We start from the raw sequence: 13,080 nt of genomic DNA on the forward strand, positions 1-13,080 counted from the left end.
TAGGTTAATCTACGATTCTAAATCGTCCATAGGTGTGAATGGTTGTTTGTCAATGGTTATCATTATATAGCATCTTTAGCCAAACATGTGCAATAGTTTCGCACAAAGCTTAACCATCACATAATTAGTATTCTTAACAAAATAACTTGCACGTCTCAGCCAAACAAAACCAGATTAGAACTAGAACGTGCTATCTGTATCCCACAAAAATAATAAATTCATAGGAATACGCTGCCCCCTATTGGTTTAGCATGGTGACCAAAATTACATATACAACCTTTGCTGTCGACTTCATTATGATTGATCAGGTTCGAAAAAATAACATCCCTGTAATGTACACAGGGATCAATACGTCATACAAAAGTAACCTCAAACGAGTATCATGAAACGCAATCAAGTCCTCATCTAGATCTCCATTTTTTTTATATTGCTCATCATTAGTCTGAAACAACGTGGACTAATTGTCAGTCAAACGTAGGACACAAAATACAATATAAAGAACACTGTTATTTGCTTTACAATACAGAAAAGCAAACACCAGTACAATTTTCAATGACAAAGCGAGTAACAGACCCAGTAAAAAAAGAAAATTCTTAAACACCATATTTTCCCAACTTCACAAACAAAAGTGACATGTTGCGTTTAGAATGTTTTATTTCAGTTTATTGTGATAGCATTCTTTTTTCTTCATTTTTCATTTTATTTTCTTCCAAAGAACAAACACAACAAATAACTTTTGGGGGCAAGAGGAGAAGCGGGAAAAATGAAGATTGAGAGGGGAAGGGAGAGGGGGGGGGGGACACACAGGTAAGATAGATCAATCCATAGATAGATAAATAGATGCATCAGGTTTGGCTTGATCCTCCCCCTGTAACCACTGTGGAGCTGTTTGTCGACACACACGTGCACTTAAGCGCGCACACATCCTACATGTCGCTTTACAAAGAATAATCTTCAATTGACTTGATTAATATCTGATATATATCTAAAATGACAAAAACAACAACAGAGATCCTTCCCCATATCTTTCCAGGCCTTAAAAGATCGTACATTATATATTGTGTGGAGGGCACGTGTGTGCGCACAGGGAATGGGTGGGAGTTATTGATGAGGATTTAAATCAAACACCCCAACAGTGTGTCTAATGGAATACATCTCACAGGTTTGTGGTAAAGCATGTTTGTTTGCAGCTAACTCATTTTAGCAACTGTCCAAATCTCACAAGAGGGTGGAGTTAAGGCAGACAGCTGATCCTGATGGTAAACATGCTGTTTTGGCGATAAAAAAAAAGAATTACCACACAGTCAGAGAAAGAGCAGTAGGGATGCGAGGGGAAATATGAACAGAATAAGTAAACAATGCTCAAAAGAGTAAAATGATGCCTGTTACATTGCAAAGCAGGAGTCATTGATCTAGCTCTAAACAACACGTGATATATCTGCCAACTATTTCATGGTGGGACTCAAAGCTTGCTTAAAAGGGAGATGCCTTGACATTTGAGTCGATTCTCCACCGGGGGACTCTACGTGATCTTGTTAACTGCCCGTTATCATTCACATTTGTCATTTAAAAGAAAAGGGCACCAGCAACCTTTTCAACAGGGTTGGTGAGCAACTGGATTTAAACGAGAATGGTTGAAGGTCCACAAAGGTCTCTTTTTTTTTTTACATTTCTTTTAAATATTAAAGCCCCGGTGAAGACCGCAACTTGCCAAAGTTCCACTTTTTAACAGCCAAAGAAGCTAGAGAAAAATCTAAGCAGCCATATATACACAGAATAGCGAATGATAAATACAGTTAACAAAACGTTTCCAATTATTCCTTTTTTTTTTTGTTTGATTCTCAACTTCATTATGACAGCCACTGCTCTCAACATCCCCTTGACATTTCTTTAACTTTCTTCATTTTTCTACCATTCCAAAAGGATTCATTCTCACACTCGACAGTTTGGTCTTTTATTCTCTCTCCAGGACAATTTAAAACAGCCATATGATTATTTAGTGTTCATTAAATACATTTCACCTGCAAGTTGACATGAAGACAAAACGAAGGAAGGGGAGCAGTTTTATGAGCAGAGGGTAGTGACTTGAAAGACTGACTTCATTGGAATGTCTATATCATATACACGCAAGGGCCTACATGTACAAACATGCCTTGCTACCAATGTGCTGCATCGTTTTCTTTAAAAACATGTGGCGATGTGAGTATATAGGCAACACATGGTTTATTATTCCATCCAGTCAGTGTCAGATGGTATATTCCCCCCCCCCCCCCACCCACCCACAGGCATGTCTCTGGCTGGACAAATTCACTACCATCATCCCCAGTACAGCTTATCATCATCCTCTTGGTGTCAATTTAAAAAAAACCAAAAAAAAAAAAAAAAAAACCCAGTTAAAACCAATGCATCTTCCCAAGGAAAATGTGAAGTTTAGAATTTTAGTGAGGTAAACCTGACACCATTCTTGTAAGGGTTGAGATCACGAATTGCTGCCATGAGACTCTCGGGTATGATTTTTAGCAAAAAAAAAAAGGGGTGGTCTGACAGAGGGAAAGCAAGGGGATGGATGACAGGATGGAGAGAGACAGATTAACAAACTGTTACTGAGCCTGCAAAGTTCTGCAGAAACGCAAGTGGGGGGGGGGGGGGGGGGGGATTCAGGGGTTAAAGGAGGATGAAGAGGTCTGTTTTGGGGCCTTCAGCAGCAGCCGCCTCCAGCCTGTTGGCCTCCCTGGCTACCGGGCAGTGTTGAGTTGGTGGTAGGGTGTTGCGGTCCGATCTTAATACCGTTAGCCTGAATGGAGACAGTGAGAATGAAAGTGACATCACGATAAGCGTTCACAACATATGGAATGATTACCCATGCAAAATCCCCCCCCCAAGGCATCAGTATGATATAATTGTTGGGAAGACGGCAGCAAATTAGAGGCTTGGACTTTGCAACGGGGCAAGCTAACGCTAGCACAAAATCACGCTTACAGCATGGACTCGGTCGGAAATAAATCACAGAAAAAATATATAAAAAAATAAAAACAATAGCAGGAACAAAGTGATTTGTAATACAAACAGGGAGAAAAAAAAAATCCTGCCCAATAAATGTGTCATTGCTTTTATAGTGACTGCAGGGACTCGTAAGATCACAGCATAGAAGGAGCAAAAGGTGCTGCAGAGGAAACACAAGCTCTCAAAGATACGATGAGAAATGAATGGCGTGAATAAAAAAGACAACCTTCGAGAGAGCGAAAGAGAGGCAGGTGGGCGGACGGCTGAGAGACGTATCACTTTCAAGTCTCGCTTTCTTCTGTTCAATTGAACCCCCCCCCCCCCCCACACACACACACTCACACACTCCCCTTCACTTACCATTAATGTGCCGACTTCTCCTCTGTGTGGCCAGCTCGCTCTCTCCCTCTCCTTCTGTATTTATTTATCTCCTTCATTTATAGCGTAACTCACCCTCCTACGTTCAGTAGCAGACGTGCCTCTGGGAAACACTGTATGCCTTTAAATCACGTTTATTGAGCTAAGGCCATGTGTGTGAGTGTTTTCTCATAGTGGCTGCCAACATTTCTGGTGGGGCTTCCCTTCCTCCCTCTCTCTCTTACTCTCTCTCAGTCAGTCAGCTGATGTGGTTTGGCCGGCTGGCCTGCCTTCATTCCATCTTGCTGTTTTGAACAAAACCACTCACGGCTGGCTAACGGACTAACATGGACTTACTGGTTGGCTCGACCACGGTATGTGGACATGGACGCACACTGGCACGGATTTTGTGTTTAGATGCAACACATTCTGTCGATATTAACGGGCATGTTCGCAAGGATTTTTGGCAAGTACAGTCTGTGAAAGTCCACGGAGCCAAATGCCTGAGAATGATTCTCATTATGTAAGGTACACGGTTAAGAGGGAATTCGATGCTGCTCAAAGCAGGAAGCAGTACGCAAACATGAGGATCCATAAACTCCTTGCCAAACAACAACCAAAAAAGGTCAGTTTAGGCCACAGGTGTCAAACTCAAGGCCCGGGGGCCAGATACGGCCCGCCACATCATTTTATGTGGCCCGCGAAGACAAATTGTGCATCAAATTTGTGTGTCATTAGTAGAATTGCAAATTGTCTTCACTTTTAATATCTTTTTTTTTTTTTTAAATATTTGACCAGTTTTTACTCATCTGATTTGAAAAGGAGTTATTTGTCAGTTTGTTTTGTAGCTTTTACTGTATATAATATGAGGCGCTCATACATTTATTTGGGTTGACAGTCATAATGGCCCTCCGAGAGAAGCTATGACTACAATGCGGCCCCCGAAAAAAAAAAAGAGTTTGACACCCCTGGCTTAGGGCATTTCACTACATTCAGTGACTGATCATATTAGCATTGTGTAAAAAAAAAAAAAAAAAATCTCAGCAGTGTGGATATGACATTTTGTTTTGTCAACAGGTAATCTTTAGCTCCGGTGATTGCACTGGCAAGCAACAGACAAAAATGTCAAGACAAAAAAAAACAACGCAGTATGATAATAAGAATAAGAAAGGTTTGAGTAAAAGCTGAAGTTTTACTGCCTCTTGAAACATAAAAAGTGTTGCCAGCGTACCTTTGCAAAAAAATGTCAGATTTCCCCTGATTACACATAGTACCAACATTCCTGTCTGGGCAACTGTTCCACAACAAAGATTATCATCTGTTTGACTAGATGATGGTGAACTGGCCTGTGGCTGACTGGATGAATGTTTGTCTTCTTCTAAATGACTGTGACATTGTTGGAGTGTGAGGAATTTATGAGCTGGCAAACTGCTGCGAGAAAGAGAGAGAGGAAATCTCAAGAATTAAGCGGGTAAAACTGAAAAGCGGCAGAATGTCGGGAGTTTCGTTTGGCAAGAGAACGCCTTGGATGGAAGGGAAAGTGACAATGACAAAAAAAAAAGTGACCAGTCAAGTCTCTTACCTCATTGTTGATATCAAAAACACCCTCTTGGATCTTCTCATAAATCTCCTTGGCTGTGTTGATGAAAGCCTGAAATGGAGACAGAAGATTCACTACAGCCTTATTGTTTGACTATGCCGACAAGGGGACTGAACGCTGGGTGGGTCACAACCCAACAACACAAAACAAGAACAGAGATGTTTCTTGACGGACCTTGCATGATGAAAAAATAAAAAAAATCTTTAAAAAAAAAAAAAAAAAAACCTAAGATTTTAGTAAAAGGAAGAATTTGGATTTCAGGGGAACAACAGTTGTAATGAAAAACAGGTTTTAAAATGATTATGATTTATTTTATTTTACGATTTTAAAATTATTAGGGTTTATATTATTATTATGTTGCATTGATGTTAAAATCACTACTTGCCACACCATCTTTCAATTTCTCCAAAAATGTCAATGCTCCCAATGAATTATAAGCAACATTTTCTTAGTTTTGTGCAGCCCAACTAGTCGGAACACAGTGTTCTGATAAATGTTTTGTTTGTGGAATACGAATTAAACAGGCAAAAGCCAGTTTTTTTTTTATTTTTTATTTTTTTATCTTCTTCGTCTGGCACCCTGTAAAAATAGACTAACGTACTCAGGGGATGTTCTCTGGTGCACTCCTGTTCACTTTTGTCCTCTTTACTTGCCTTGAGTCCCATGACTTTAATTCAGATACATTGTAAAGATGGGCTAGGGAGGCGGCAAAGAAATTTGAGGAGGATAGTAGCGAAAGATGAGAAGACTTGACAATGTCAAAAAGGAGGAGCAGAAGTAAAAAGGGCAGAAGACAGGATCATAAGGAATGGGAAAATGGACAAAGATGAGGAGAGGATGCTTACAGAAATGTCTCCTTCCATCAACCCAGTGTCCACCCACAGATTCTGATGTCAAACCCTCGACACGGATTGGCTGTTGGGTGTTGGGCAGAGGAGGCGGGGCGAAGGCTATGAATATGTATGAACTTTAACTGGCTGATATACTGCTGGAGAAAAGGGTTGATGGCGACAAGGGAGAAAGGAGGAGGGGAAGGGTTGAAGGAGACCAAGACATGAATGGTGGGAAGGACAGAGGGGGCAGGGGGTCGCTGCTGGATGACGAGAGAAAAAAAAAAAAACGGGTAGCTCGAGGAAGCAAGGGGGAGGGGGGATAAAGAGGAAACGATGGACGTCGGTGGATGAGGAGGGATGGAGCGAGTGCAGATGAAGGGAGCCGAGAAGAGGAGCGGTATCAGGAGGATTCAGAGGACACTAATGAGACAAATTAATCATACCGCACACACAAGGCGCGTGTGCACACCCTCTTCTCATTTTAACCCCTGAGAGCTCTCGAAAGCGTGTGTGTGTGTGTGTGTGTGTGTGTGTGTGTGATAGGACAGAAAATGGGGTGCAAGAGAAAAAAAAAAATCAATGTAAACACACACACGCCTGGGGCTGGCATGCTATGGAGTGTAGGATGGGATTATTTATGTGATTGGGTAAGTGAGAAAAAGGTCCCAGAAGACAACACTGTGCATTCATTAGACACTAACACCAGAGGTGTGTCTAGAAGGCAGAGCAGTGCTAACATCTTGATATTTCACATTGATGTAAATCATTTTGATTTGCGTGGGGATGATTCATGTATAGCTCCGGAGTTCCCATATTGAAATCTTGATGGGTACTGTTAAGTTTGATAAATATCCGGTGTTTTTGTAAAAAGGGCTTGTGGGTTGAAAATAGTCTGTAAAATAATGCCATCAATTTTTTAGGGATGTCAGGAGGTTTGTATTGTGTAAGGCAGGAGGAGATTTTGGTTGCATAACAAGTTAAAGGACAGTTTGTTGCGTGAGAGAGTGTGTTGTTACCTCCTCTACGTTTGAGGCCGTCTTGGCTGAGGTCTCCATAAATATGAGGCCGTGTTCTCTGGCAAATGCTTCCCCTTCCTCTTTCTTTACCTCTCTCCGTGACTCTAGGTCACTGAAAGGCACAAACGTGGAATGGTGTAAGAAATCGTTTGAAATGAGGAAGCAACCAGTCAGTTAACAATTGAACGTATGATTACAGATTTTTTTTTTGTCTTGAGGTGTGCAATGTATTCATCTTTATCAAGTTACATATTTCTTTCGATCTTGAGTCCACCCAACAGGTACCACAAGAGTTCGACATTGACAAGATTGGAACATAAAAAAAACAGCATTTGTACGGTGACAAGCTGAGGTTTGCTGCAACTTCCCTATTTTGAAGTAACGAGAACGCATATCAAGCAAAGCGCAACAGCATTGTTGTCTGCAATTACACTGACAAGCTGTCCCTTGACAGGCATCTATCTTGCAAAACACATTACTTAAGTTCAGGTACAAAGTGAGTCAATAGTCTTATGAAAGCAAGTATCTCATGACTTTTTTTTTTTTTTAATCTTAAAATGTCCATGCTATCTTTAGTCTGGCTCAGAAGCTAAATCTAGTTGACGAACCTTCGAACCAATCCCTTATAGGATTGATGGGAAAATCTTTCAAACATGCAGTCTATCTCAATCCAAAACAAACCTCTTGTTGCCAATGAGCATGATGACCATATTGGAGTTGGAATGTTGGCGAGCATCCTCTAACCAGGTCGTCAAGTGGTTAAAAGTGTCCCTCCTGAAATCAAATGTGGACCATGACTTGATCACAACATGACATTCATAGCTACTGTACCCAGCATAAATGAGTACATCAAGAGATTTGTTCAAAAACCTTGCGTTTCCTTCTCGAATTAATAAATTATATTTTAAGGGGCACTAAATACTCCCACAGAAGTAGGCCAGTACTTAAACAAGCAAGCAAACAACATTTTGCAAAGAAAAAAAATTGGCTGATGGGCATAAAAACTCCAAAATATTTATTATTTTAATCAAACACACTGAATACAAACTGAACAAACCGAACCCTAATAGTGCACGGAGTCTGTGATTGGCTGTTACCTTGTGATGTCATAGACGAGCAGTGCTCCTGCTGCTCCTCTGTAATAAGACCTGGTGATGGACCGGAACGACTCCTGACCAGCCTAGAGAGAAACATACATATATTCATCAAGAGAAATTGAACTCTTAATAATTAAACTGGGTGTAGACAAAGGCCGATCGTTTGGTTTTCTCTTTTGGTGATTTAGATTTAAATTCACTATAACCAACTAGATTGTCCAGTCCTGATTCGCCAACCAGATTCCAGTTCCAGGATTTTGTCCAGTTGTGGAGAAGACAGGACAGAGAAGTATTTGTAACTGGATACAATGGAGTTCTCTCTTACTTGCTCCCCCTTATCTTTCACAATTTCTTTCTGTTTCTTCAAGCCTGCGTCATAACTCACTTTTGTCCATACAAAAACAATGAGAAAATTCCCACTAACTAGTACGGATGTAACCTTTAAAGGACAGGCCAGCAGGCCATCTTGTTCATTTACACCGCCGTCTAATATTCCCCTTTCATTGTCACCTTCACTGTCTGTTCCTTACATCACTCATCATTTCATTCTCTCCCCATTAGCAAACGTTCCTACCGAGCCCCAAGCCATGTCTATTCATGCCCTGTCTCCGCTCAATGTACAGTCACAATGTTGCCTGTGTCTCATCTGGGCCACACACACACACACAAAACAAAATGCTCTCAGTGCCAGCAGCTGCAGTTCGGCACTGCGTAGAGCTCAGCTGTTAAACCCAACGGGCACGCTGTGGGTGAATCACTCGCCCAGTCATCCAACTTTGTCAGCCTGTCTTGCCGTGGGGTGAGGCAATCAGTCACTGAGTCAGAGAACTAACGAGTCACCCAAAATCCATCTATCCAGGGAACTCAACCCAGATTTGAAGCTTTGCAGTATATACATTCATACTTGCAGCCTGTAAGTAGCCTGATGAAGAAACACTGGTAAGTGTTATATCATGTCCAGATACAAACAGCAGTTTGTTTGTCTTATGAACTGCAGAAAACATGGACGGGTGACAAGTTTCAACTTGTCTTCAGGTTGGCTTGCAGCAGGCTGATGTGTGTCATCATGGCTGACAACCACTGCTTGGCTGCTTCTTTAAAACATTTGCAATGGAGCTCTGGCGCACCCTGCTGGTCAGATTGCGCACTGAATAAAACACACCATACAATCGTGGTTTGGTTTATTACTAAAGGAATTAATAATGTATCAAAGTGTTTCCAGAATACTTTATCCACTGGAGTAGCTAAATAGGTTAATTGCACAGCAGTGTAAACAACAGTAATAAGTATGTTCTTAATAACTAAGAACAACGCAGTCGTATTCCTAATGGCTTATTAATTTTCCATTACAAGTGCAACCTGCAAACTCAACACTTAATCAAGTGTATACTTTTTAAATGAACAGTATCAAAACACTCAATTTTTCATGTGTAAAAATATTACGATAATTCATGTGAATCCACACATTGATAAAAAATAGATATACTTTACCGTATCCCAGATCTGCAGTTTAATCTGTTTGCCATCTATAGTGATCATCCTCGCTCCAAACTCCACCCCTGCATTTAGGAGAGAGCGTGAGATAGTTCAGAAATGTTCTCTGACATCTTGAGTTTAGGAGCAACGGTTAATTAAGTCAGTGATTATCAAATTATTGGATTTTTTGAGCTACGGATTAATGCAAAAGGCAACCATTTTGATGGTTCGGAAACACCCAATTTGCTCAAATTGACTTTAATGATGTTAAAACTTATGTGTAGACACTGATCGTGTTAAGGATATCTCAGAATAATTCAGGAACATAGAGTGAACTATTAATGTCCTACAAATCGTTATGAAAAATATAAGCTTAATATACCAGCACTGCGCGTGTTTGCATCTATCAATCTGTATTCTTTACTGCTTAACTTTATTGGAAACTACAGAATGTACAAAAGCAGAGAATCTCACCAATGGTAAGGTCGTGAACAGGCTGAAACCTCTTGTCTGTGAACTGTAGTAATAGACATGACTTTCCGACACCTGAAAAGACACACACAGATAATCACCGTTATTAAATACTATACAATGACATCATAGCTTCGAAAAAAAAAAAAAGAGAGGAAAAATAAAAGAGAGAATGGTAAAATGGGTAATATTTATACAAAAATATTACACCAAAATCTCAATTTACTCTCTTTGATTCTACGTGACTTTCTGACTAATACAGTTTGGTCATGGACCCCAATTTTCTTTGTCATAAATACGTTTTTAAGTAGTATTTTAAATGGATGATATAAGGACCGTCCGAAGCCCAATGAATAGCGTGTAAACCTTAGCGCTAGTGATTTGATGCATTTCCGTGATTAATTTAAAGGCGTTTGATAATAATAAGTCGGGTTTTATGACTGCTTTATGCCAGTGTTACGGATCGCTAGGATTGTTTTTGATTTGGAAAGGGGAAAAGTTCCCGGAAGCACCTCATCCACACACTCACAAGTCAAAGAGTATGGGGGACAGTCGTAGAATAAGTGGCTGCTTTATTCTCTCTTCCATGCAATTCACATAGCATCAAAATGATTTACTCAATCCGCCTGACATTGTCATCTGTGTATTGCTTCTCTTTTAATAAAATGTCAACAGACTGATGTGTGTGGGTGACGGTGTGCTGCACTGTAGTGTGTATAATTGTATTTTTTTTAATTTGATTAAATTTAATTTGACTAAACCTTTAATCACATAACAAACAGCTTTCCCATTGGCAAAACAGACTGGATAATCAAGCTTCTCTACTTAGTAAGTGAATATCACAGTTGATGTTCATGCACCATTACACCAATTCTCAGTTGCGTCTCCATTATTCCCTCTCTTAAGACTAGTTTATGTTGACTGCTTTCCAACTATGTAGATTACCAGCTTTTTCCTCTGATTCGGGACCAACCAATTAATGGGCTGATTATCTACCCTAACATACAACAATGTTCACAGATAACGATGATCTCGTTTGTATTTTACAACATAGATATCTATACGATTACTATCTATACGATGTCAATCAATGTCAGTAAATTGATATGTTGTAAACTTTGAATAAGCGATGCTTGAGTGAACAGTGCAACATATGCTGAGGAATGACATGATTTATTAAAAATAGAACACTGGACTGTTTTTATGGAGGGGGTGTGATTATAATTCTACTACTGCTTATGGTGCGTTCCAGCTTGCGGTGGATCTCAACCTCATTACAAACTAGCCCCTGCTGTCTAAGAAGAGATACTTTTTATGGTTATTTATATTTTATTGGCTATTTAGAGGATACTGAAAGTTTGTAATTTGAAAAAACTTTTTTTTAAGATGTTCCAGCAAACCACAACACAACTAACTAGAAAACAAACAAACCTTCACAGTTTATCTGATTGTTCTGCATTTATGGCCGAGTAAAGTTTTTTCCTAAATATTTACTGACTGTGATTATAACTTCACTGCTGGATTATATTCTCATTCCAATTTGCATACAAATTGGTTGTTGTGGGACCTGATCCCCCATCGAAAAACCGATGACCCCTACTTTGCCATGTGGTAGTTTTGGTACAGCAATACTCATATGGATTTAATCTAATGTTGTGACATCATGGTCTTCTTCAGACATCGTACTAATTTAGCGTGATTTAGCATCTCAAATGTGTGTCGCAGCCAAGTAGGCTCTTAATGACACTACACAGAACATTTAGGCTGTCACTATCGATTATTTATTCTTTTTAAATTATTCAATATATTCAGGTTCAACTACATCTCAGTCACAGGTTGTTTACACTATGAATGCAAACACTATTACTTTGTAATATGTGAGAGTCAACTAACTATTACTTTTTTCTATAAATTGATTATGACTCGGTCTAGTTTGGACAGTAACATGTGAGAAAACAGAGCAAAATGACTTTGACTTTGATCACTGCTCTCAAAGTAAACGCAGGTATTTTCTAAAAGTCTTATTTTCATTCAACACAAAGCTAATCAGTTTATTTACCATGACAAAATGAAGCAATCAGAATATTTTGTTTTGTGAGGCTGAAAAAGTTGGACCATTAGGATAAGCTCTAAACAATTTATCAAAATAGTTGTTAATTCGACTGACCTATTTTGATTCATAATAAGCAACCAGTTGTATTTGTAAAATGTTGATTACTCCTAATATTGAGACAGGAGAAATACACCGGCTTCCACAATCGAAGCGAACTAGCTCGGCCTCTCATGAGGGCAGGCAACTGTCCAGATGAAAATATAAATCAGTTCAACCACGTAGTACACATGCAAAGGAGTGGACAAGGAGAAGCTCTCTATATAAAGAAAATAAACAGCATCGAGTCGCCTGCACTCAATCAATAAACGTGATTAAGAAAAACAAACGATCTACGCCATTTCAGGGAATATTTGAGGCGTAGCTTTCCGAACTGGCTTGCTGCCCGCTGGCATTTTGTCATCGAAATTTCTATTTCGATTGCACTATATTACTAAAGTTGCGCATGCATGTTTACTGATATGTGATAGTCGCTTGCGTAACATTTGGTTTAACTCCAAAACGTTAGCTAGACAGTTCAACTGAGCTAGCTGGCTACAGCTAACACCCCCACCCTGGACGCAATTGGACCAGAGGCCCGTATTGTTTCGGCTAATGTAAACAGCTACAGCTACAAATTCTTTTCACCGACATAGTTTTACATGAAATGTGGACACTTGATGAGCATAACTGTTTTACAAACAATCTTGTAAGGATGCGATAAGAGCAAAGCACGGGAACTGTCATCCCACCTCTGCGTCTCTACTTTTACCACGTCATTGGACATCCAACACTGCGGAAATGGACCGCTAGCAACATGCTAACCGTTAGCTGCATGCTAACATCAAGTCTCGCTTGTTGCAACCTACCTGTGTCTCCGATGATGATGTATTTGAAGAGGTAAGCGTATGCCATGGCCCCCAATTTGCGCAGTTAGTTGTCCAGACTATCACACCTTCGTAAACCCGACTGTAAACTGCGTTGAAATGCTGGTTGTCAACCTGTTTTTCTGTGTCGGCGCCGGAGAAGGAACAATAAACAGCCAGAGCCTCAGCTCTACGTCACTAGGTCCGCCCTCGCCACGCTACACAATGTGTACTTCACGTGTCCTCGGAAACTACACTGAGTGTCGTGTTTG

General features: G+C 40.1%; 1 protein-coding gene across 1 annotated transcript; it reads right to left on the reverse strand.

The window, feature by feature from the left end:
• Positions 1-636: 636 nt before the first annotated feature.
• rab2a (RAB2A, member RAS oncogene family) lies at positions 637-13,033 on the reverse strand. The gene is made up of 8 exons (XM_037275651.1): positions 12,812-13,033; positions 9,857-9,928; positions 9,398-9,465; positions 7,907-7,989; positions 7,491-7,583; positions 6,810-6,921; positions 4,943-5,011; positions 637-2,794 (listed from the first exon to the last, which is right to left on the reverse strand). Exons 1-8 carry the CDS (start codon positions 12,855-12,857, stop codon positions 2,699-2,701), a joined length of 639 nt encoding a protein of 212 aa, XP_037131546.1. The 5' UTR covers positions 12,858-13,033; the 3' UTR covers positions 637-2,698.
• Positions 13,034-13,080: the final 47 nt, after the last annotated feature.

The sequence above is a fragment of the Syngnathus acus genome, chromosome 17, assembly GCF_901709675.1.
Source record: "Syngnathus acus chromosome 17, fSynAcu1.2, whole genome shotgun sequence".
In the NCBI taxonomy this organism is placed as follows: domain Eukaryota; kingdom Metazoa; phylum Chordata; class Actinopteri; order Syngnathiformes; family Syngnathidae; genus Syngnathus; species Syngnathus acus.

Bases quoted from the DNA above. Each gene is read 5' to 3' on its own strand.
- rab2a (XM_037275651.1), bottom strand. From the start codon at position 12,857: ATGGCATACGCTTACCTCTTCAAATACATCATCATCGGAGACACAG. The intron at 9,466-9,856 runs GTGAGATTCTCT...TCCTAAATGCAG, and splicing joins TGTTCACGACCTTACCATTG to GGGTGGAGTTTGGAGCGAGG. The intron at 6,922-7,490 runs GTTTGTTTTGGA...TGTGCCTTTCAG, and splicing joins ATGCTCATTGGCAACAAGAG to TGACCTAGAGTCACGGAGAG.